The sequence below is a fragment of the Mus musculus genome, chromosome 9, assembly GCF_000001635.26.
Source record: "Mus musculus strain C57BL/6J chromosome 9, GRCm38.p6 C57BL/6J".
In the NCBI taxonomy this organism is placed as follows: domain Eukaryota; kingdom Metazoa; phylum Chordata; class Mammalia; order Rodentia; family Muridae; genus Mus; species Mus musculus.
This window is the reverse complement of record NC_000075.6, coordinates 111,117,245-111,143,340: the sequence shown is the minus strand read 5'-3', so window position 1 is coordinate 111,143,340 and position 26,096 is coordinate 111,117,245. Positions and strand designations below refer to the sequence as shown.

Below are 26,096 nucleotides of genomic sequence, written 5' to 3'. Positions count from 1 at the left end.
ATTTTAATTTCTATCTAAAAGTATGTGTCTTGTATAAATACTTAAGGTCACTATAAAGGACTTTTTTCATTTTTTAAAATATCTTTTTTAGCTAAAAATATCTGGTTTCTACTATAAAGTAATTGTATAAAGTTTTTAGATAACTTTTCTTTATTTCAACACTGTCCTACTCAGTTTTAGTTAATGTTGCTTCAAATACTATTCCACAAAATTTGACTTCTACACTAAAATGCTTGCAAACCAAGCATGAAGACCGGAGTTCAATCACACAGAATTCATATTAAAAAGCTGTGCATGCCTATAATCCCAGCACTGAGTAAGTGCAGAGGCATGAGGAGCCTGGGCTTGCCAACCGCCTGACCAGCTAAACTGCCAGCTCCAGCTCCAGAGAGAGAGCCTGTCTCAAGAACATATGGCACAAGAGCGACGGGGTGCAGAGGGCAAAAGCTCTGATGGGCAAGCCTGGTGATGGCAGTGTGAGCCTGGAACCCATGGGAGAAGGAAAGAAATGACTTCTGAAAGCTGTCACCTGACCTCCACCAGCACGCTGTGGCACGAGTACACACACACACACACACACACACACACACACACACACTCAAATATAAAAAGCAATTAAAGAAGACCCTCCATATCCACCCCTGGCCTCCATGTCTATACACATAGACACACGATAAAAAATCCTTCTTAAAAGGGTGTGGTGATACAACTCTGTTTACGATGAGAGTGGGGACAGCATAAAGTCAGGAGAATCAGAAGTTCAAAGTCTACATAGGGATTCCGAGGCCAGGCTAGGCCACATGAGGAAGAAGCTTTTAAATACCAACAACAAAAAAGTTTAAATTAAAATTGCAAAGGGATATATCACTGCCATCTTTCCTGACAGAAAAAGTTCTCTCAATAGATAGACAGATAGATATGCTAAAAGTTCACCCTTGCAGAGTATATAATGCAGTGTTTTTAGTATAATCCATTATCATCCCAACGAAGAAGCCCATGTAACCTGAGCAGTCCCTCCCTAATGCTCCTAGCTCTGGTGTCACAATCCATCAACTTCTATGGATTTGCCTATGCTGATAATTCCTATAGATAAAATCACAATTAAAATGTTATTATTTATCACTCAAAAGCTAAGTGCAAATCTGCAGCTACACTCAGAATCTGAAACACAGGTAGAGCCTCAGAAAGGCATCCCAGCTGAGAGCTCTCCTAAACATCCATACACAGGAGATGCTGCAGAGATTCGATTGAGATTCGAAAAGCATCGAATCTTCCCTCCTATTGCCCCTCCTTTCCCCTAAGTTATCAACAAACTGAAACAAAAACTCCCTAGAAGCTGTTAGTATCTGAAGGATTCGATATGAAAGTCCCAGCCCTGCCCAGGATCCCGCGTAGTTGCTGCTGAGCTTGCCCAGGATCTAGCTTCACAGTTGATGCACCAAGCCCTGGGATTCAGCTCCAGCATCGCATAAGCCACATAGGGTTACACAGGCTTGTAATCCCACCGACAGGAGGTGAGATAGGAGGATCAGAAGGCATCCTTGGCTGTATAGGGAGCTCAAGGCCAGCCTGGGCTTCCTGAGACCCTCTCTCAAAAACAACAATGGATGGATGGATGGACAGACAGATGGATGATAGACAGACAGACAGACAAATATCTACTACAATGTTTCAAAAAAGCAATCTAGGATTGTAAATCCCTTAAGGGCAATTTCTGTCAACATTTACCCAGCAGTTCTGAGAGCTACAAAGCTTAGTGAGCTATAGTGCAGTTCTCAGACCTCCAAAATTCTAAGCATACACAAAGCACATAACTAGTGAAAAATGAATTTCAGATGAATTCTCAGAAAATCAAATCAGAAGGGATACAAGTCTAAGTACATCTTACTAGGACAGTCGTATGATGTGAACAGCAGGCATGTTCCTAGCAAACGCCCCACAGCTAGCTGACAAGCCCATGTCTGCCTCCCAGCACCCATGAGCATCATTTGTACACCTCAGCACACACCTCTCTGGCGATGTTACTCAAAGCTTCATCTTCTGCAGAAAATCGATCTTTTACCGGCGTTCTTTTCCTTCCAGAACCAGGAGTCCCCATCTTGTTTTTTTAAATAATTTTTTAACTCTGAAAAATGAGTTTACTGTTCAGCACTGAAATTAAAAAAAAAAAAACAGTAAGTTAGGATGTTTTCATTGTGTAATCATAAGGCTTATTTAAACATTCAACTGTAACATTGCAATTCTATTTCTTCTCCAAGAAATCAGTGAAAGGATTCCTTTTCACACTACCAAATTACTTCAGTGCATTTTAGAATATTTAAATTTAAATCAATTACCAACTTACTAACACCACTAAGCTATTCACAACAACCTATGAAAATATTATCTTAGCTCAGAAAACTTCAATCAAAATGTAATTATACCTAACAGTGTAAAATTAATATGGCTTTTTCTAAAATCTATTTCCAGTCAAGAAAGATGTTTCATAAGTTTCAGACTGTGTGAGTGCATTACTTCATGCAGAACGCATGCCATGCTACATACAACCCCTTCTTCTGGATGCACTGCTGAGAAACAGCTCATTTAACATATTTCTCCTAATTTTAACAAAAGAAACTTGAGACATTCCATTACAATATGACACACCAAGATCGTCCAAGTTAGCTTTCCCCCTTAGAACAGAGTATGTTAAAAATACAAGTGACTTTCATGTACTCCAGTTCACTTGATTCAGGACAATTAAGCAGCACCACCACACCAGAAGTGTTTTCCCAGCACAGTCCATGCCACTCCTGTCTTCTCTGACTTATTACCTTGAGCTGCCTTACTTTTCTTTTCTTTTCTTTTCTAAGAAGATGTGAATAATTGCCTGAATGTATTCCGTGAACCGCCACATGTATGCCTACTACCAAGGAGGACAGAAGAGGACATTGATTTCCCAGAACTAGTTACAGACTGTTGTGAACCGCCATGTAGGTGTGGGAACCGAACCCTGGGTCTTCAGAAAGAGCAGAAAGAGTTCTTAAGTGCTGAGACAGCTCTCTAGTCCCAAACTGGCTTAAATTTGTCAACAAAAGCAGCTGCTGGGCCTAGTGGCCCCTCCTTTAATCAAGGCACTAGAGAGGCAAAGGCAAATGAATCCTCTGTGAGTTCCAGGCCACTCAGGGCCACACAGTGAGACCCTTTCCCAGGAAATAAAACCAAAAAATTAGGACTGAGGATGACCTATCTCTTCACTATAGCAAATTTATCTATCACATTTGAATATAAGCAAACACATTTTCCGGTCTGAAAGAAACAGCTGATAAATTATTTCTAAGTACAGAGTAGTTGTCCTAGAGGTCTCCAATCTTTCTCCATTAAGGCTCAAATGAGTCACAATTAACACAGGCATTTAATAAACTATTAAACATTCCAGAAATCTTTAAATATCTTTGATTACCTCTTCACTTGTGTAACTTATAAAACTGACAAAGGCCATTGCACATCTTTATTTACAACTTAGACTGTGCTGTCTATGGTCCTAAGGCTGAGCCCGGGGCTGCATGCTAGATAAGGCAAGGACAAGCTGAATGAGCAGTGTGTCCAGGCCCCTTTTCTTTCTGCCTCTGCAGATGGGTCCTCACCAGGCTACCCTTCCTCTTGAGCACCTGAGGCTATGAGAATACGGTCGCTGTGTTGGCCACAGTTTTAGGCTCTAGCCAAACAAAGACAGCCTTAGGTAAGAGCACACAGTACATGCAGGTAAGAGCAGTAGTCAAGTTAAAGTTAAGACTCAAGGAATGAGCTGTAAAAAATTAAAATACTTTTGACTATTATCATTTTTTTTGTGTGAAAAGCATTTGTACAATGAAAAGGGGAATGGAATCTGTAGAGCACTTTATGATGCACATTTGAAGCCTCCTGAGGATGTAGAGGAATACATGAGTGTGGGGATGGTTTGGGGCTTTACAGTTTTCAGTCTCCTTAGAGAAGGCAGCTACTCTACACAAAAATAGAGCTAAAGAAATCATTCAACAGCACACTGAAAATCTCTGCATTTTTTTTCTAAGTAAATTTTGCCCCAAAAGAAAAAAAAAGATTGCTATACAAATTTGAAACTCAGTTAATGATGTGCAAGCTAAAATGGTAGTGTTTGAATGTACAAGCATCTGCTACTAATGCATGCAACAGCATCTGCTACTAATGTATGCAACAACAAAGACTGAGCAAGGGAGTCAGACACCAGGTTCACTGCACTCAGTTACAGCTATCAACTATTGCAACTTTTCTGTATAGTTTAAAACTTTTTCATAGTATATTTGGGGAAAAATAATGGTTGAGAAACATGAACAACTAAGTCAACAAAAGGCATGGGAATTAGGAATTATACTTTTTTAAACATTTGACTTGAAAAGGAAAAAAGTAAAGGTAATCTCAAACAAATAGTTACATATTAACTTTAAAGGAAAAAAAAAAACAAAAAAACAATTGGCAAAGGAAAGAATGATCAATTCCCTGAATTAGAAGAGAGGTCAGGGGAGACAGAGGACTAAAAGGAACTGTTTCAAGACATCAATCCTACTAATACCAAAATGAGATTAATACATAAAATGAGTAAATCATATGCAAAACACACAGAAATAAAAAGCACATCAAGAAACTGAAAAAAGGTACAAAACATTTTAAAATGTAGCTGGGCCTGCTAGCATGCTAGACTTCAAGTTCAGGTGCTCTGGGTACAGAGTGAGAGTCTGTCTCCAAAGAATAAAGAAAGTATACGAGCCAATGCCTGAGATGTCGCAGAATAAGACCAAGAGGAAACCAAACAGAACCTCACTCTCTAAAGAGAATGAGCACCGAATGGTTTCGATAGGCTCATACTGTATGAAGCATAATGCTTACACGCCACAGGGTTAGCCTAAGAGCTATAAAAATGCCTTTTAAAGTCTTGTGGTCTGAACATACACTACTGTCCATACCAACACACAGATAATCTGTCCACTTCCTCTCCTCACAAGATGGCACGCCCATGGTTGCATTTCCTTCCTTGCCAGCATGCTGTTCTACAAATGAACAGAATGGCGGTTCCTATAATAATTGGTTATCAAATGTAGAGAACCCAAGCCTGACGCACTTTTACCAAGAAATGCATTCTCTGCAACCTGATAGAAAACTACGTTCTAGTGTCGTCACATGACCCTTTTTCTATGCCTGCGAGGATGAAACGGTGGGGAAAATTATAGTGTTAAAGACAGAGACTTAAAGTTGAAATAAATGAAAACAAGAAAAGGTCTGGGAAGACAACTCATGGGGTCAGAGCGTTTAGTGTGCAAGCATGAAGACCTGAGTTCAAATCCCTAGCATCCCTGTTAAAAATGACTGGTATGGCTTTGTGCCTGTGACTTCAGCACTACAGGAGGTGACAATAGGAAGATGCCTGGGGTTTGCTGGCTGGCTCAACAAGAGACGGTGCTTCAGAGGAAGAAGGTGGAGAGTGAGAGCAGGCACCAGGCATCCTCCCCTGGCACCACACACACACACACACACACACACACACACACACACACGTGTGCATTACCACACACACATCAACAACAATAATAAGTTACAAATAAGTGAAAGTGAACCATTTAACCAGGTAACAAAGAACATCACTGAAAGCAAAAAACAAGAGAGAAATACATAATATAGTTTATTTTTATACAATTAATATGGAGATTTGAAATTAAAGGCTTTTTACAAAATGTCACATAGCTTTACTTGTTCTATAATTTAAAAACACCTGCTACTTTTAAGGCACTCCTTTAATCCCAGCACTCGGGAAGCAGAAGCAGGCAAACTGAGTTTGAGGACAGCCTGGTCTACATTGCAAGTTCCAAACCAGCCAGAACTACATAGTGAGACCCCCCAACTCAAAACAAAAAAAAAGAAAAACCTACCAAGAATTTGCAAGGCATTTTTTTCCTACTATCTGTCTATCCACCTTTCTCAAGATTATTTTTATCTCTGTGTGTGTATACATAAGTATGTCTGTACGTATACATAAGTGCATATGCTCCATACGCATGAGTACACATGCCTGTGGAGGCCAGAGACTCTCTGATCTCCATAACTGGACTTATAAGAGGTAGGGAACCTCCTGATGTGAGAGCATTGAGACAAACCTAGGTCCTCTGCAACAGCAGCAGCAGCACACACTCTTAACTGATGAGCCATCTCTTCAGTGCCTCCATCCACTCACCTTAAATGCTGTTCTACTAAGAAGGGAAGAAGTACGAGCTGGAAAGATGGCTCAGCAAGCAACAGCACTGGCTACTCTTCTAGAGGACCCAGGTTCAATACCCAGGACTCACATGATGACTCATAAACTTCTGTAACTCCAGGCCCAGAAGATCAGATGACCTCTTCTGGCCTTTGTGCACACTGTTTACACGTGGTACCCAGATATACATGCAGGCAACACACGCATACACATAAAAAGAAAAAAGTTATTTTTAAGGAAGCACTATTTCTTTTTCTTTTGTCGCTTCTTTTAGTTTTGTACATAAAAAACTATTGCCTATCCCAAGGCCAGAATATTAACTCCTGCTTCTATGATTCATGAAGTTAACTTTGAATACGGATGAGGCAGGGATCCAATTTTATTCTTTTACATGTGAACATCTACTTGTCCTGGCACTATTTGCTGAAAATACTACTCTTTCTCTAGGAACTTATCCTGCCGCCCTTATGAGACATCAGGTGGTAAACCAGGATGAGTTCATGGGTTTAAGTGCTTGCCAAGCAAGCTGGACAACACGTGTTCAAGTCCCAACTCATGTAAAGGCGCAAGGGGAAAAGCCCAGTCCCAAGCATTGCTCTCTTACCTCACACCTTCGCCTAGCATGCCCACACACTGCCCATCCACACTAATTATAGAAGTAAACAGAATTTCTAGTCTCCTGGCTATCAAAGTACAGGCACATGGTGACGCGAGGGTTAACTTGGTTTTATTCCATCAATCTATATACTTTTCTTTATATTGTACACCATCTTCATTACTTTGAAGCCATACATGGCTTTGTATAATTGTTAAAGTTGGAAAAGTGAGTCATCCAACTTTTATCTTGTTCCTTTAAGATTTTTGGTCTGAGAATCCTGTGCACTTCCATGTAAATTTTAGGAAGTTTGTCTTTTTTTTTTTTTAATAAATAAATGACAAAGAAAAATGCACCCTGAATTAAAATGGCAATTACAAGGACTCTATGACTCACTTTGGGGACTGCCTTAGCAACATTAAGCCCCAGTCTCAAAGTCATAGGATTCTTGCAGTTATTTCGTCCTCCTTATTTTGCCATGAGACATCATGTTTTCAGTGTGCAGGTTTTGCATTTCTTTATTAAATGCATTTCTATGTCACAAGTAGCATTTAGAAGCTCAAACAGATAAGAACATTTCTATAAATTGTTACATGTGACAAAAAATTATGTTATCACCAATAACAAAAAAAAAGTTGTGAAGTCAGAATCAAGGAGAAGGTGCCAAGGAAACGCTCTGAAGCCCATCTGTACTAGAGCCACGGGGGGCTAGGTGAGAAGCTGTACATTTTCCAACACAGCATATGCGTGGTGTGCTGGCACACAGCTATTCTCCCAACACTCGGGAGGCTGAGGCAGGGCTGTGGCAACAAGAATGACACCAAAAAATAGGGGCTGGTAAGATGGCTCCACAGTTAAGAACACTGGCTTTCTTCCAGAGGTCCTGAGTTCAATTCCCAGCAACCACAAGGTGGCTCATGACCTGGTGTTCTCTTCCAGCATGTAGGTGTGTATGCAGACAGAGCACTCATACATAAGACAAAACAAAACACATAAGTAAATTTTAAAAATCAAAATTACATGAATAAACATGATTGCCCCAATTTCTTTTTAATCTATAATAAAACAAAACAGAAAATGGCGCAAGCTAAGGCTAATAGCGTAACGTCACACTGATCAACATCATGTAATAAATGGCAGTTTTGGAAAACTCAAGGGAAACAAGAAAAGGCAAATGTAATATGCCTAATCGGTAGAAAAGATGAAAAATGGCATATAAACCAAGCCAGCAAATGTGTCAAACTATGCACTTATAAAACTATGCACAAGACAAAACATTCATACTTCCACCTTTAAGTTTTAAATTCGTCTGACTAAAGCATCACCTTGAAACGTAACCGCTCTGCCTAGGCCTTCAGTACAATGCTGACGAGGTAGGGAGAGAGTGGGCAGCCTTGTCTAGTCCCTGATTTCAGTGGGATTGCTTCCAGCTTCTCACCGTTTACTTTGATGTTGGCTACTGGTTTGTTGTAGATTGCTTTTATCCTGTTTAGGTATGGGCCTTGAATTCCTGATCTTTCCAAGACTTTTATCATGAATGGGTGTTGGATCTTGTCAAATGCTTTCTCAGCATCTAACGAGATGATCATGTGGTTTTTGTCTTTTGAGTTTGTTTATATACTGGATTACATTGATGGATTTCCGTATATTGAACCATCCCTGCATCCCTGGGATAAAACCTACTTGGTCAGGATGGATGATTGCTTTAATGTGTTCTTGGATTTGGTTAGCGAGAATTTTATTGAGTATTTTTGCATCGATATTCATAAGGGAAATTGGTCTGAAGTTCTCTATTTTGTTGGATCTTTCTGTGGTTTAGGTATCAGAGTAATTGTGGCTTCATAGAAGGAGTTGGGTAGAGTACCTTCTACTTCTATTTTGTGGAATAGTTTGTGCAGAACTGGAATTAGATCTTCTTTGAAGGTCTGATAGAACTCTGCACTAAACCCATCTGGTCCTGGGCTTTTTTTGGCTGGTAGACTATTAATGACTGCTTCTATTTCTTTAGGGGATATGGGACTGTTTAGATCGTTAACTTGATCCTGATTTAACTTTGGTACCTGGTATCTGTCTAGAAATTTGTCCATTTCGTCCAGGTTTTCCAGTTTTGTTGAGTATAGCCTTTTGTAGAAGGATCTGATGGTGTTTTGGATTTCTTCAGGATCTGTTGTTATGACTCCCTTTTCATTTCTGATTTTGTTAATTAGGATGCTGTCCCTGTGCCCTCTAGTGAGTCTATCTAAGGGTTTATCTTGTTGATTTTCTCAAAGAACCAACTCCTCCTTTGGTTAATTCTTTGAATAGTTCTTCTTGTTTCCACTTGGTTGATTTCGCCCTTGAATTTGATTATTTCCTGCCGTCTATTCCTCTTGGGTGAATTTTCTTCCTTTTTTTCAAGAGCATTTAGATGTGTTCTCAAGCTGCTAGTGTGTGCTCTCTCTAGTTTCTTTTTGGAGGCACTCAGAGCTATGAGTTTCCCTCTTAGAAATGCTTTCATTGTGTCCCATAGGTTTGGGTATGTTGTGGCTTCATTTTCATTAAACTCTAAAAAGTCTTTAATTTCTTTCTTTATTCCTTCCTTGACCAAGGTATCATTGAGAAGAGTGTTGTTCAGTTTCCACGTGAATGTTGGCTTTCCATGGAATACCAAATGGCTGAGAAGCACCTGAAAAAATGCTCAGCATCCTTAATCATCACAGAAATGCAAATCAAAACAACCCTGAGATTCCATCTCACACCAGTCAGAATGGCTAAGTTCAAAAATTCAGGTGATAGCAGATGCTGGCGAGGATGTGGAGAAAGAGGAACACTCCTCCATTGTTGGTGGGATTGCAAGCTTGTACAACCACTCTGGAAATCAGTCTGGTGGTTCCTCAGAAAATTGGACATAGTACTACTGGAGGATCCCGCAATACCTCTCCTGGGCATATATCCAGAAGATGTCCCAACCGGTAAGAAGGACACATGCTCCACTATGTTCATAGCAGCCTTATTTATAATAGCCAGAAGCTGGAAAGAACCCAGATGCCCCTCAACAGAGGAAATGTGGTACATTTATACAATGGAGTACTACTCAGCTATTAAAAAGAATGAATTTATGAAATTCCTAGGCAAATGGATGGACCTGGAGGGCATCATCCTGAGTGAGGTAACACAATCACAAAAGAATTCAAATGATATGTACTCACTGATAAGTGGATATTAGCCCAGAAACTTAGTATACCCGAGATATAAGATACAATTTGCAAAACACATGAAACTGAAGAAGAACAAAGACTGAAGTGTGGACACTTTGCCCCTTCTTAGAATTGGAAACAATCACCCATGGAAGGAGTTACAGAGACAAAGTTTGGAGCTGAGACAAAAGGATGGACCATCTAGAGACTGCCATATCCAGAGATCCATCCCATAATTAGCCTCCAAACAATGACACCATTGCATACACTAGCAAGCGTTGGCTGAAAGGACCCTGATATAGCTGTCTCTTGTGAGACTAGGGCGGGGCCTAGCAAACACATAAGTAGATGCTCACAGTCAGCTATTGGATGGAGCACAGGGCCCCCAGTGGAAGAGCTAGAGAAAGTATCCAATGAGCTAAAGAGATCTGCAACCCTGTAGGTGCAACAACATTATGAACTAACCAGTACCCCAGAGCTCTTGACTCTAGCTGCATATGTATCAAAAGATGACCTAGTCGGCCATCACTGGAAAGAGAGGCCCATTGGACGCGCAAACTTTATATGCCCCAGTACAGGGGAACGCCAGGGCCAAAAAATGGGAATGGGTGGGTAGGAAAGTGGTGGGGAGGGTACGGGGGACTTTTGGGATAGCATTCTAAATGTAATTGAGGAAAATATGCAATAATAAAAAATATTTTTAAAAAACGTAACCGCACTACTTCCTAGCTGAAAAGCATGAACCTGAGCTGGGAGATAGCTTAGAAACCAGTCCTTGCTGTAGAAGTGTGAGGACAGGAGTCTGGACTGCCAGCAGCCATGTAAAAGGCAAGCTGGGGCAAGCTGGCTAGCTAGACAAGTCAGCAGCAGGCCCCAGACACCCAGACAGACAGTGCCTTGATACATAGAGAACAACTGGGGACACCTGACTGTTTCACTCTCTAACCTCGACATACACGTACACACACACACGAACACCACACACGTAATACACATACAAAAAGCAACAATAAACTTATAATAACCAACTTTGAAACTATAACAATAAACTGAATACAGGGGCATCTGGTCTATAAGAACTGCTGGCTGAAAATTCTGTACCTTGTTCACAGTTGTAACTGGTTGTGGTGCCTTGCATATCTAGGTAAGCACACTTTGGCCGAGCTACCTACCCAGGCCCCTCCTCCACGCTTCTGTGTCATCACACAGCCTAGACACTGCGGGAGGCACAGTAAATGTGGAATGAACAAATGGGAACTATAACCTCACCGAAAGCTGGCTCTGTGTGCCAGTTATCATAAGAAACTTAGAGCCTAAAGGTCTACTTCCCACAATGGACTAGAGTAGCTGGGTAGAAGGACGGCTGGAGGGCGGTGTGGCGCAGGGCTGGAGACCTTGGGTCTTGACCTAGAGCACAAGAGGGGCTGTGGAGATCCTTACTTCAATTAGTTTGATTTTTTCAACTTCATACTCAAAGTTTAATATATACACATATGATCATAATTTTAAACATAAATCGCTGATGTCAATGCCTTCAAAATAAAAGGCTATGGAGCAGAGTGATGGCTCAGTGGGTAGGAACTTGCTACCAAACATGGTGACCTGAGGTCAACCCCAAGACCCACACGATAGAGAGAAGCAACTCCTCTACATACCTACATCAGACACAAGAGTACAACAAGCAAGCACATAAATAAATGTAAGGAAAAATGGAAGACTTCAGTTAGTTCCAGTTAGACATAAAGAGTAACCACAATTACTCATTTACTTCCTTAAACTCCAATAAATCCTAAGTTTTGAGGCACGGGTGGCCAGTTGGAAGCCATAATTTAAATTAAATAGCTAAGATGCATAAAGCTAAGTGGAGAAAGGTTAACTGAGGATAGCCAACAGTGACTGCTTCAGCATAAGGACCTGTAAAATTGACTCCAAAAAGAAATAAGCAGTGTGTCTTCTACAGAACTGTGTAGCATCTCTAAGTGGCACGCATAAGGGCCACGCCCCCCCCAAATCAACATTACTTTTAAAGTCTCTATATAATATGCAGTTAGACCTCCAAGACTCTATCCACAGCCAAGCCAGAAACAAAGATTACATATTGTAGATATCTCTGTAGCGTGTCCATTAGAGGTGACACACAAAGACAGAAGGCAGACCCTGCTTCCCAGCCTAGAGGGAGGGAAGGGAAGGCAGTGCTTCTTCTGGAGGTAATGAAAAGGCTCTGGGGTCAGACAGTGGTGGTACTGGCTAGACAGCTCTGTAAATGCATTAAGAACCATTGCGAAGACTATTGCTTTAAATGGGTATATGCTGTGATATGTATATTTTACCTCAATAAAGAAATAAAGAAGCCAGGCGTGGTGGCGCACACCTCTAGTCCCAGCACTTGGGAGGCAGAGGCAGGCAGATTTCTGAGTTCAAGGCCAACCTGGTCTACAAAGTGAGTTCCAGGACAGCCAGGGCTACACAGAGAAACCCTGTCTCGAAACCCCCCACCCCGAAAGAAAGAAAGAAAGAAAGAAAGAAAGAAAGAAAGAAAGAAAGAAAGAAAGAAAGAAAGAAAGGAAGGAAGGAAGGATGGATGGATGGATGGATGGATGGATGGATGGATGGATTGATGGTGGTAGTGCATGCCTTTTGTCCCACCACTCAGGATGCAGAGGCAGGTAGATCTCAGTGAGTTCAAGGCCAGTATGGTCTACAAAATGAGTTTGGGGACAGTCAGGACTACAGAGAAACCCAGTCCCAAAATAATTAATTAATTATAACAATTTCTTAGACAATTTGGCAAATGAAGTTCAGGAATCTCACAGAAGAAGAAAAAAAAAGACAGAAAATAAAGAGTCAAATTTAAATAAGCACAGGGAGTAGGGTCTGAAATGCTAACCCTGGAGAAACTGAGGAGAGTTCTGACCGGATGAGAGAGGCCATGAGGAGGCTGAGGACAGCTCCCAGACTGAAAGGCCAGCTCAACACCAGTGCTGACTCACATCGGGAGTACCACAGCAAGCTATCACAGTGAATTTAAACAGGGGAAATGAGACAGCAGCAGGCCTCTGAGACTAGGAAAGGCAGTTATATAAAAGCTAACAGAACACCTTCAGACTTCTAGAAGGAGTTATAGAAGCAAGATAAACTCATGAAGCAAAAATCACAGATAACCTACAAGTGACCTGTAGCCCAATCAAGCCACACTCTTCTCAACTTTGACTATGAAAGACATTCCAGATACATAAGGGCTCAAAACTGCACTCACCTATTTTACCCCTTTTTTCAGTAAGCTATTAAAATGTTTATCTAATCAAAAAGGGCAAAAGACCTGAGCATATAAGAAATAAATCTAGTCCTCAGTGGGATGACTGATATTCCAGGAAAAAAACTGAAGCCATATAATGCAAAAAAACTAACAGAGGATCACTGTGGTTACTACAGTCTTTGGGATGTCCCTTTAACCTAAATTCAATCCAGGTTTTCCTAAGTTGTTTAGTCCACCTTGAGCCCACCTTGAGTTTTCCTGTGGTCCCTTCTCTGATGCCTGGAAGAGCTCATCTACTTCCCAACAGGGTGGTTAACTTCTATCCATGCCTGAGAACAGATCATGGTGCGCTCAGAGGCAAAAACATACAAGTAGTCTGCTTCCCTAACCACGTCTTCCAGATATTTACCAATCCCTTGTAAACATTTCAGCTACAATAAATGACTTGATTATGATGAGCTACGTGTTTCTCAGAACTCATTAGCAAGTTTTCCCAAAAACCCACCCACCAAGGGCTCAAGGAAGACTTGCAATTTTCCTCTCCAGAGCCTGACTTTCCTTCCACTGCCACTCGGTTTTCCAACACCAAACAATATGCCGCTCAAAAAAGACACACCAGGGCCAAGACTGGTTCCCATTCACCAAGCTGTTTCCCTTTTCTGCCTGGACCCAGAGTTATGTTATGTTCTCACCCGTGGAGTAAGCACGGTCATTTCATTGCATTCTTGACAATGTGATGTGGGCAAGAGCAAACAAGGTCCAGGCCTGCCATCAAATGTTCTGAAATCTACCACAACCCCTCTCTTTCTCCTGGCATGTGCCAGCCAGATGCAAAGCACCAGCGCAGCCCTCCACGGCCCTAAGGGATAAGAATCCTAGAGCTAAACTCTGGGTGCTTATGGAACAGATTACATTTCTGACGGGTTTCCAGCTTACGGCAGACAAGGATGTAAATGTGAGAAGGAGGAAAAAAAGGGTTGGCTGTATTAAGACTTAGAGACTGTTAAAGTGGTCAACCCGAGTCATGGATATCACACAGTGGTAGGACACTTGCCAGACATGCAAAAAGCCCTGTGTTCAGTCTCCAGCACCACAAAAGCAATTAAACTGTTCTGAAACACTCAAACAGGTTTCCAGGTTTTCAAAATTAAACAGCACATTGGGTAGGAATGAATACATACAAGAGTGAAGGAAACTTCAGGAGTTGGGGCGCCACTGATGTGTAAAATGTGACTGTGACCAGGTGGAGGACAGTAGGTGCCAGGAAAAGAAGTCCCGAGGGACCATCCCAGATATCTGTCATAAATAATTTCTTAGCTTAGAAATGAGAATACTGATGCTTACTTTATTCTTTAATCATTTTGTTTTATATTTTTCCATATTCCTTAAACTAGCTACTACTTATGTTACATGCTGATAAATACAAGAAAATCTGGAAAAAATGAAAAACTGCTGAAACATATGGGTGGAAGCAATATATAAACAGAAAATTATGCAATTTTTAATAAAAATATAATATGCAGCTTAGTAATAAACAATATCTTATTATAATGAAATCATCAATTGTTGACTCCAAAATTGGAATGCTACAAGGAGGTGAAGTAGGAGGTAAACAAGAAATGAAAGCTAGGAATAATTCATACCACATTCCCAGCACATGGGAGGCTGAAGAGGCTCACCATTGGTTAGAGGCCAGCATGAGCTATATAGTAAATTTAAGACAGCATGAATTATAGTCAGACCCAGACAGGGGTTGGGAGGGGGGAGACAATAACAAAATAACAATTAAACCAACCATAATTCTGAAGACAGTAACATTTAAAAGCATATTACAAAATAACAATTAAACCATCTGTACTTCTGAAGACAGTAACATTTAAAAACATACATTTCTTTAAACAAAGAAGGTCTATACAATGTGTCATTTTGTAACCAGCTATAACAAATTCTTAGATGGCCCCCTGCCCTGAAGCTCTTTGCTAGTACCCACACCACTGTGTAAGTATCACTGCCACAGGAGGCCTATGGGTGGGACCTAAGATTTACTTCTGACCCACAGAGAACGCAGAGGTCACAGGACGGCGCTCCTGTGACTGTGTTACGTTACATAAGACTGTGGTGCTAGGTGACTGCTGCACAGATGCCTGTGGTGGCTTGATGAAATACAAGAACTACAAACAACTGCAGGCTGCCCCAGGAGCTAGGGGACAGCAGTCTTCAGGAGTAAAGTGATCTGCAGTTAAAGAAGCCTCAGTGCTAAATCACAGAAAACCAATTCTTGTGGCAACCTACATGATTTGGAAGTGGATTTTTCCCCCAGTTAAGTCTCCAGGTGAGACTCAGCTGGGTCAACACCTTCTGTTCGGCCTCACTCAACACACCACAGAGGACCCAGCTCAACCAGTCTCAGACTCCTGTCACACAGAAACAAGGGCAATAACAGACATGCTGTCTTAAGCTCCTAAATTTGTATAATTACACACAGTAGTTCCAACCTTTAAATCTCTCAAACAACAACAAAACCTATGCAAAGTTAGAAAATATAAAAACTAATGCAGACACATGGTAGGGACATACCTTGGAGATGGAAGGGAGGGGAGGAAGGGGAAAGGAAGAGAAGAGATAGAGGAAGAGAGAGAGAGGGAAAGAAGATGAGAGGGAGAGAAAGGGAGAGGGAGGGAGAGAGAAAGGGGAAGAGAGGGAGAGAGGGAGAGGGAAGGAAGGAGGGAAGGAGAGAGAGAGGGAGAGAGAGGGGGGCGAGAGAGAATTTGCTTCTATATACCAACAATCTAAAAGGAAAACTCAAAAAGCAATTTCATTGATGATAGCATTAAAAAGAATAAAATACTTAGGAATAAACTTAACCAAGGAAGCAAAAGATATACATTGCAAATACTGTAAAAGAAATTAGGGAAAACATAAGTTAATCAAAAGACACCATCCATGTTCACAAATCGAAAGACAGCCGCACTATTAACACTGTAAAAGTGGTCAAAACAATCCACAAATTCAGTGTAATCCTAATAAAAGCCCAGTGTGCTGTTCATTTTAACTGACAACCTGGCACACCAGGGAAAACAGTCTTAACTAAGAACTGCCTAGCTCAGGTTGGCCTGTGGTGTGTCTGTGAGGAGATTATCTGACCCAGTTCACTGCCTGGGTGGGCCCTGAACTCTACTAGTGTGAAGCAAGCTATCAACCAAGCAGCTCAGCAGCACGGATACACTCATTTCCCTACTCTAACCATAGGTAGAATGTGGGCTGTAAGTTTCTGCCTTGACTTCCCCACAATAATGAACTGTGATCTCGAATTTTAGGCCAAATAAACCCTTTCCCCTCAATCCTTCTTGGTCTAAAATTTTACTAGAAAACTATAGTAATTAAAATGGTATGTTACAAGCATAAAGCAGATCCATAGATCAGTTAAATGGCTCATATATAAATTCCCACATGTATGGTCAAACGATTGTCAACAGAGGTGCCAAAACCATCCAAAAGAGAATGGATCATCTTTCCAATAAATAGTGGTACTGACAAACTCATGACTGAATAAAGTTAGACCCTTTAGATTACATAATATATAAAAGTTAACTCATGGGTTTGAGACGGCTTAGGTGTGAAAGGCTAAGCTCATCACAAAACATCAAAAGTTAACACATGGTGCATCAAAACCTAAGTATATGATCTGTAAGTATATATAATCTATAAATATATATCAGTATATGATCTGTAAGTATATATAAGTATATGATCTATAAGTCTTTTCAAAGAAAACATACGGGAAAATCTTCATGACAGGACTTGACAACCAGGTCTTGTCAAATTTGACAAAAATTAAAGGTAATAATAGGCAAACTAGACTTCACCAAATTTAAATTTTGTGCATCAAAGCCCACTATAAATAGAAAAAAAGGCAATCTAATGAAGAAAACACTTGTAAATAGAGTTGCTATCTATGATATATAAAAACTAAAACTCAGTAACAAAAACAAATTAGGACCAATAAGATGGCTCAGCAGATGAGAAAGTATCTGCCACCAAGCCTGATGACGACCTGAGCTTGATCCCTCAAACCCATGTAAACACGGGAGGAAAGAATCTCCACAAAGCTGTCTCTAACCTCCATATGAATGCTGTGGGCATATGTACACACACCTAGATACAGAACCTCACACTGTGCACGTGTGTGTGCGTGCGTGCGTGCGTGCGTGCGTGCGTGCGTGCGTGTGTGTGTGTGTGTGTGTGTGTGTGTGCGCGCGCGCGCGCCCGCATGTGGTAATATAACCAATGATTTAAAAGACATGAAGCTAGAGCTACAATTAGCAGTGAAGAATACTGGCTGCTCTTCCAGAGAACATAAGTTTGACTGTCAGCACCCACAGGAAGCTAACAGCAATCACCTTTAACTCAGCTGCAAGGGGATCTGATGTCACGTGGCCTCCCTCCAAGAGTACTGCATGGGCATGGCGCACAGACATACATGAGGCAAAACACCCATACACATAAAATAAAATAATTTTAAATTAAGAAATGGGTCAGGTAGGTGGCACACATCTTTAATCTCAGCGCTAGAGAGGCAACGATAAGGCTGGTGTGTTCCACAATGACAGAAGTGGCTAATAAATGCACAAAAAGGTACTCAACATTATCAGTAATTAAGAAAATACAAATCAAAATCACAAGGAGATAGTCTTCACAAACTCAGTAAGATGGCTTTCATGAGCAGCAAAAAAAAAAAAAAAAAAAAAAAAAAATTAAAGAACAGAGAAAATAACAAGGGTTGGTAGGCAGCACTCGCGTGCACGCTTGGGTGAGACTGAAACAGCGAGGCACCATGGAGAACAGCATGGGAGTCTCAAAGATTCAGGCATGAAATCTGCAGGACTCAGCACTTCCCTTCCTGGTTACGTGCACAAAATAACCAACTGGGATTTGGATGCATAGGCATATACCCATGTCCTTGGCATTCCCTTCCTGGTTACGTGCACAAAATAACCAACTGGGATTTGGATGCATAGGCATATACCCATGTCCTTGGCATTCCCTTCCTGGTTACGTGCACAAAATAACCAACTGGGATTTGAATGCATAGGCATATACCCATGTCCTTGGCAGCATTATTCACAATAACCAAAAGGTAGGACACCTTCAACAGAAGTCAAACATACATGCTACAACAGGAGTGTCTTTGATGGCTTTGAGCTACATAAAATAAGCCAAACACAGAGGGCAGATAACCCCACAAATATGTGCTGTACCTAGAGTAGAGTACTTAAATCATGGAGACAAAGTAGCCAAGTGGCTTTCAAGGGCTAAAGGAAGTGAGCATTACAGTCTGATGGGGAGGTTAGGCTGATGAAAACCTCCTGGAGACGGATGCTTGGGCAGCTGCACCACACTCTCAATGCACTGTAATGGCACAGAATTGCACAATTACACACGGTTCAAGGGCTTAGGGTGGACATCAGAGGCAGAGGGTTTATGTAATATGTGCGAGGCCCTGGACCCAATCCCCAGCACGCAAAGAAAGAGGTAGAGGAGACTTACATTACATATGTCTTCCACAATGAAAAGAATGGAAAATGTCAATATGGCAATGCTATTTAAGTTTTACCATAACCAAAAAAATAAAACTAGGTGCATTTGGCAAGACACAGGAATAAAGCATTATCCATAACACGGAGTTGCGGGGGGAGGGGCTTATTTGAAACTGAAATATTTATCTTTAATCCTACAACTACTGAATCACTTAGCTGGATTACTTAATTTTTTTTTAAGTAAAAACGTGTGTTTGCTAAATTTATTCAATTTTTATTAAGCATGGTTAAACTGTTTAACAGGAAAATAAGTATCTTAACATCTTACTGTCTGTAGACAGTAGACTTTAATTCCTAGCTGTTAAAATGTTTCTGTGTGAAAGTGGGGACTACAGAAAGAATAACTAACTGCCTTAAGAAAACAGCCTAAAAACTCAGTGTTTTCAAAGGCAATAAATGCATCCACTACATCACAACTAGCTTAAAACGTGATGCTCCTATGAAGAAGCCTTAAGACATATACAAGGTCCCAAATAAGAACAATGGAAGCATGAGCTTGTGGTCCTGTCACAATGTTGCAGGGGCATGAAGCAGCTCACTTGTCAGGAAATAAAACACACTGACAGGCACTAAAAGGTTTCTCCCAACTCTTGACCATCCTCAGTTCACCCAAAGTTCTCTTGTTTTGTTTTGTTTTATTGTTCTAGGGAGGAAAACCCGAGAATAGGAAGAGATAATAGGAATAAACCAAATAACAGAAGAAAAAAAACCATTGCTCACTTCTTACACTGAATCCTAAAGACATCACCATGAAATGTTAATGACCCCAGAAGTAAACAGCCTGAAGTGATAACCTCGTGTAACACAAAAGACCAGCAACCATGTATAGGCTCACACCTATAAAGTACAGCTACAAGCTGAATCCTTCAGAAACCCTTGACTGTGGAACAACAGCTCAGCAGTGAGCCAGGACATGAACCTTGGTCAGAGGGTGTAACAGTAAGTTGTTCAACAGCTTTCTAGTCAAAGAAGTGAGATCACCTAGAGAACTTTAAACCTAAGTGCTCACTAAACATAGAGAACACCAACGCTTCCATTCACTACACAGCACAAAGAGACAGCTATGTAGTCTGCTAAAAAGCAAGAGTTTAAAGGTACAACTTCAGGGACAGAAGGCTCACTTGCTTGCCCTAAGTTTCACAACCAGAATTTGATCTTTCTGGAGCCAGATGGTAGGAGACCCAAGTCTTTCAACTTGTTCTCTAACTTACATACCCACACCCACATGCATGCAAAATAAAATGAAGAAAATTTAATAAAATATATGATTTCATAACTCTTTCATGGGAGAAACAGAGTAAGAAGATAATCTAGCTGTGTGAATTCCAAACTCTCCTGTAAAACAGTCGTTACTCCAAGATAGCAGTGGAAAGTGTGAAAGACTCTGAGTTAGACAATTTCAACTTGGGATGTGTCCTCCCTGAATCCATAGCATTGTGTGTGTGTGTGTGTGTGTGTGTGTGTGTGTAAGACAATCATTGTAACTGATTCTTGTCAAATGCTCCCAGAATCAGACTATGACACATTAAGCTGGGACAATCCTATGTTCCTTCTCATACACATTATCCTAAAAATTCCTCTTTAGTTCTCTGCAATCAAACTCTTTCCAAAAATAAATAAATAACAGAAAACAAAAACCTGGATGCTAAAGCCGAGAACACCTGGGTGCTAGGATAAGTGTGCTCAGCAGATTCTCAGCCCCTCCCTCAGTATCGTCTTCTGAAGGCTTCCCTCCCTCAGAACTCCCTCTGCAGTTGCCACTTTCCCTAAACCACAGGCCTTCCTGACTTGTAGCAGGGCCAGGCCAGATTACGGTTATGCGGTAGATCCGTCAGGCAAGTTTTGACAGGGCCTCAAAATAGACCCTGGACAGCATCCAGGGAAACTGCCACTCATGAGCTCCAGCTTCACCACACTTGAGCCTCTCTGTCTCATTTCAAAAGGACAAAGGCTCCTGAATGTCCCCCTGGTCATGAGTCACCTACAGAACTTCACATTAAATTCTAAACCTCCCTTATTCTGCTTACTAACTCTTTGCAGAATAAAGTCTAAATCTATATACCTACTTCCTGCTTTGACAAAGGACTCCACCAACAGTGCTCTGGATTGCAAAAGGGTTTCTGGCTCTCGGGTTCTATCATTCACTCTACTTAAAGTAGGATATGGATGATAAAGAAGAAACTCTGGGCCATTTCTTTCTCTTCTGACTAATATCAGTTAACTTTAGCAGGGCAAAAATGAAAGCTATATACAAGTTGTTTCTTATTATTTTTGTTGATGGTGGTGGTTTCGTTTGTTTTTGTTTTTGTTTTTTGTTTGTTTTTGTATGTAACCCTAATAGGCCTAGAAGTGGCTATATGGACCAGGCTGGCCCTGAATTCACAGAGATCTGCCTTTGCCTCCCAAGTGCTGAATTAAAGGTGTGTGCCACCACACCCAGCTATATAAGTTTTTAATTAACAGAAAATTTAAACTCTGAGACAAACCTACAGCTGCGGCCATCTTACCGAATGCCAGTGGTTTATGTCTGTCAGCGCCAGTCTTCAACTACAGCATTGACATTTACCAATGCAATCATTAACACTGCAAAATGTCTTAAATCAACTTATAAAACACAGTTGCAATTTGATTTGAGACACAGCCTCACTACATGCTGTATAGACCACAGTAGCCTCACACTCTGTCCCCTGGCTTAAACCCCCAGGTGTTGACAACAGGCAGTGACATGGAGTCACCTAGTTCACAATGCTTTTTAAAAGGAAGTGATGGGTAAAGAACATAAAATTTTTTAATTCTTCCTCCTCCTGTGCCTGAGAAAACATTACCTTCTACTATAAAATAAAGTCTAATATAAAACAAATTTTTCATGTTCATAATCTAAGTGCCAACTTCACAGTCATACACCAGAGCTGTACTCCACAGATGGAACTATAAATGGTCAAGCACTTGCTTAAAAGTCTTTCTTATAGCGCTGTATACAAAAGACTAATAATGACCTAATGTTTACTAACATGGAATTAGTAAAAGTATGGAAAATGAATAAATCCAGTCTTTTTAAAATGAGACTGGAGTGGATGCTAATACAGAAACATATCTCAGATGCATCACGGGTAAAAGGCACCTGTAAACACATGCAACTGTACATGCTACTGAGAGCAGGAGGAGGGAAATACATGAAAACCATTAACTATGGTGGCCTGGCCCGGGGAGTAGGGTTATGGGACGGTAAGAAGCTTGTGCAGAAAGGAAAGGGCTTTTCCTCGTATGACCATTGCTTTTACGTGTTTTACAAATCTTTAAAAGTGGCACAAACGCCACTGAGCTCTCTGTCTATGGATGTCATTTCTTCCCAAGTGTCTATTTACCTATTTCTTTTCCAACCCCTAGACTAAAAGAAGACCATACCCAGATATCGAGCCTCAGTGACTGTCCAAGAACTGGCATTCTCACAGGATAAGCCCAGCTTTACAATGTATAAGTTTAGCCTAGTGTGTAACTGCTTTAAGTCTAGACTAACTTTCCGCTGACCAGAAAGCTTGAAAGGTTAAAGTGCAATGCCAAGCACTCCGTTTCCAAGACAGTCTTGTCTTCTATTAGCTTTAAAGGGAAAGAATGGGGAAAGGGACAAAGACATTTTACTCATAAGGTAAACTCTGCTCAATTCCTTTCCTGCTGAAGTTTTAAAAGCTGGGCTTTGAATAGGGGTCAGAGTCTAGTGTTTATTTGCAAACATAAGGGCTAAGGAGTATGGCTTCCCAGGTAAGGATCACGTCCACCACTCAGACTCTCCAGAGGGAAAGCAACTGCCTAAGAGAAAAGCTGCCAACGGGATTGTTTAGTCGGCACAGCAGACAGCAGTCCTTGAATAAGGACAGAAGAATTTTACTGCCTTTTAGCTAATCCTCAACAGAGCTCCCACCACGTCAGAAGGACAATCATCCCCACCCCACCATCACGTCACCAAATCTGTCCCTTTTCATACAAGGAGCAGGGTAAGATTCACAGAGATCTTTGCAAGAAATCACTTTTCTGTCCTAAGTTAGCAACAACAACAACAACAACAACGACAAATTGGTTTTGTGTTGCCAAATATGCTTCCTATCTCTTTTCCCTTCATTCTGAAGATGCTTAAATCCTAACCTAAGAAGATTTCCCTGACGTATTTGTGCGTCAAGACTATCTCCAATGAAGGTTTTCACAGGGGATTTTCCAAAAGGGAATCTCTGTTAACAAGAACAGAATCATCATCCTATCAGCTGGACAGAAATAAAAAGCAACATTGGAGAACACTCTGAATTTAAGTATCGATATCCAAAGGGAGAAAGATGCCAAAAAGTTAGTCAAAGAATCAAAGGGACGTCTGTCTTAAGTTAACACCAATACATTTGGTATTATCTTCCAACTAGTCAATAGGACTTCTAAACTGTCAATCAAGGTAAAATAATCAGGACTCTACAAAGAAAAGAAAAGAAAAAAAAACTGGAAAGAAAGCAAGGTTGTCCCTATAAAGAACTCTGGGATCCAAAGTTTTTTTGCATCTCATTTTGAAAGACTAAAATGATCAAATGACATTGCAGCACTAAAAAGTTACTTCAAGTTTGAAATTAGTCAATTCTAAAAATACACCAAAACTTCAACACAATTCCTTCCAGAACAGAAGTTAATATAGTCTCATTCAGCATCTTTAAGGATAGGATGGCAAAGTGCTGCAGCTTCCCACTCAAAAAGCTATTTTATATAGTACACAGTACTATTTCCTACCTCAGTGGTGGTAGCTCTCCTTCCCAATGACATTTACTTGGCTTCTAAATCCCTTCATTTGTCTTCCCACATCTGGTAAAAAAAAAAAGGGGGGGGGGACTTAAAAATCACAGCAGTCCAACAAAGTATTACAAAACAAAACATTATACAAATTTTAACGTTTGATTTCCATGCCATAGTGCATGACAATCACCACCCAGCAACAAACAGAACCAAACATTATACATCACTCGCTATAAAAAAAAAGAGTACAATTATCTAATTAAACGGGCAGAAAAGGTCTGGCTTTCCTCTATTTCAATGGGAAGATCCCGATCTACGAGTCAGAGTGTGACCTCACTTCCGACGTGAATCACACTTTCCGAAGTTCTTACTCGGCATGAGTGTATTAAATACGAGGTCATAGGATCCCTGTAGTTGTTAAACAGAGCATGATGTTGGTTAATCGGGGCTAACTCTGCAAGACATTGAAGCTACGGTAAACTTGGCCAACTAACTCTTACTGCAACACACATTCTTCAGCAATTGCAGCTTTTCACACCTACTGGGGAGAAAAAGTCCAACACTGATTAAGAATGTATCTGTCGATACCCTGACTGCACCTCTTCTCGCTGCGATAACACAACACGAATAGCAGTCACTGTTATCCTTACAGAGTTTTCAGTCAATCAAGCTACTGTAGAAAAACCGTGGCAAAAATGCTGAGTCACTAAATGGGAAAAGCAAAAGGGGCTACAAATACTGAAAGTTTGGGATACCCTTTAGCCACGTTTCTACGTTATATTTGTATGTCTCGAGGTGGGGAACATAATACACAAAGCAAACGCTTGAACTTTTCTCCTCTGGGTTCTCTTATGTCCCTTGCTTCCTGCTGGATATCCACAGCAAAGGGAAACCAGGCCTGACTGGAGCTATGAAACTCCACAATGTGGGTGTAAATAACGCCCGCTGTTAGTCAAGCATTAACCCTGACCGTCCTGCCCTGAGCCTGGTAAGCCCGCGCGCTTCAGTTCAGATCAAGAAGGAAGCAGGAGAGGGGGGAATCTCACTCAAAAAGCTACGCCCTCCACCGGCCTGACACCGTTCCCGGGGCGGCCCCTCCCGGGACAGACTGAGGACAGAGTCTGCGGGAGTGTGGCGCCGGGAGCAACGGGAGCTGGAGCACCCAGCTGTCCCAAGTGATGCCCGGTCCAAGGGGCGTAACCCCTTCTTCCCCCGCGGGGGGCGGGCGAAGCGGGAGCAGGGGACCCGCCGGGCGACCCCAGCCCGGAGCCGCCACTGGGCAGCGCCTGGAGACAGCCGGGTCCGCCGCCTGCCCTTACCTGCGTGTGGCGCGGGATGAGGCTGCGGCGCCGCCCGGAAGGGCCGGAGCGGCCGCCCGGGAGCCGGGAGAGGAGAGCGCCGGCCACACTCTGCACCCCCCCGCACCGTCCACCCCGCGGGCCGCAGGGAGACAAAAAGAAGGGCTCCTCGCGCCGCGGCCGGTCGTGGAGTCACACTGAGCGCGCCCTTCGCCCCGCGGCCGACACAGCGAACGCGACCCGGGACGAGCCGCAGCCCGAGCAGCGGCTGCAGCTGCGGCGGTGGCGGGGCAGAGGGGCGGGGCCACCGGCCGGCGACCCGCTCACCCGGAAGTACTTGTGGCAGGCGGCGGGGTAGCGGACGCGCGCGGCTCGGAGGCTACTGGCTGGACCGCGGAGCGCAGGGCTCGCGGGTGACGGGGAGGGAGACACGCTCGACACGCACTGGCTCAAGCCGGGCCTGGTCCCGAGCGTTGGTATCTGAGCGTTTCGTAACCGTACTTAGCCAGGTGGCCTCAAAGCGGTCTGGTGGGAGGTTTTGGGTGAGTGAGGCACCTGGCGCGCAGTCTGTGGGAAAGGATGTGGAGGGTGGGTGTGGCTGAACGAAATGAAAATACCTGTTTTTAAAGAGATTTCCACCTGAGGCTGTAGCGCAGGTAATAGGGTGCTTACTTAGCATATCTGTAACCTTGGGTGCCATTCCCAGCATAAAATCAGGTATGATGCTATACACCTGTTGTCCCGGGTACCCTGGAACCTGTGGCAGGGCAAAGGAGTTTGAATTATCACAGTGAGACCTGTACACATCACACACACGCGCGCACACACACAAACACACAGACCCAAATCGTAGGCATGTTCTTCAATCCCAAAAGTATCTGGGGAAGGCCCTCACGTTCAAAGTTCCAGGCACCGGAAGCCCTGATCATGCTCTCGGGGAAACTTGCCTTCTAATTGAGTAGATGAACTTGATCAGATAAACAAGGTAATGACAGATTGTCGTGAACTCAGCGGCAAGCAATGATGAGAACATTTTGAGGGTGAGGCCTCTGGCTGGAGAAGATGGTGAGAGAAGACCTCTGGCAGGAAGTGATAGCCGAGCAGGTATCTGGGGGAAAGGGCACAAAATGGTCTTAGGCACGACCTCCCATCTGCAAAAACTGCAG

At 42.1% G+C, this 26,096-nt stretch overlaps 1 protein-coding gene across 37 annotated transcripts in view; it reads right to left on the bottom strand.

The window, feature by feature from the left end:
- Positions 1–25,795, bottom strand: part of Lrrfip2 (leucine rich repeat (in FLII) interacting protein 2) — a 108,123-nt gene extending 82,328 nt beyond the window's left edge. For 34 of the 37 annotated variants that reach the window (XM_011243000.3, XM_011243004.3, XM_011243001.3 and 31 more), the window contains exons 1-3: positions 24,952–25,795; positions 23,630–23,701; positions 2,009–2,151 (exon numbers count right to left, since the gene is read on the bottom strand). In XM_011243000.3, the coding sequence (XP_011241302.1) occupies positions 2,009–2,098 (90 nt within the window). In that variant the 5' untranslated portion in view covers positions 2,099–2,151; positions 23,630–23,701; positions 24,952–25,795. The remainder of the gene's footprint in view (positions 1–2,008; positions 2,152–23,629; positions 23,702–24,951) is intronic. The other 3 variants (NM_001164838.1, NM_027742.3, NM_001374664.1) reach the window with 2 other exon arrangements.
- Positions 25,796–26,096: the final 301 nt, after the last annotated feature.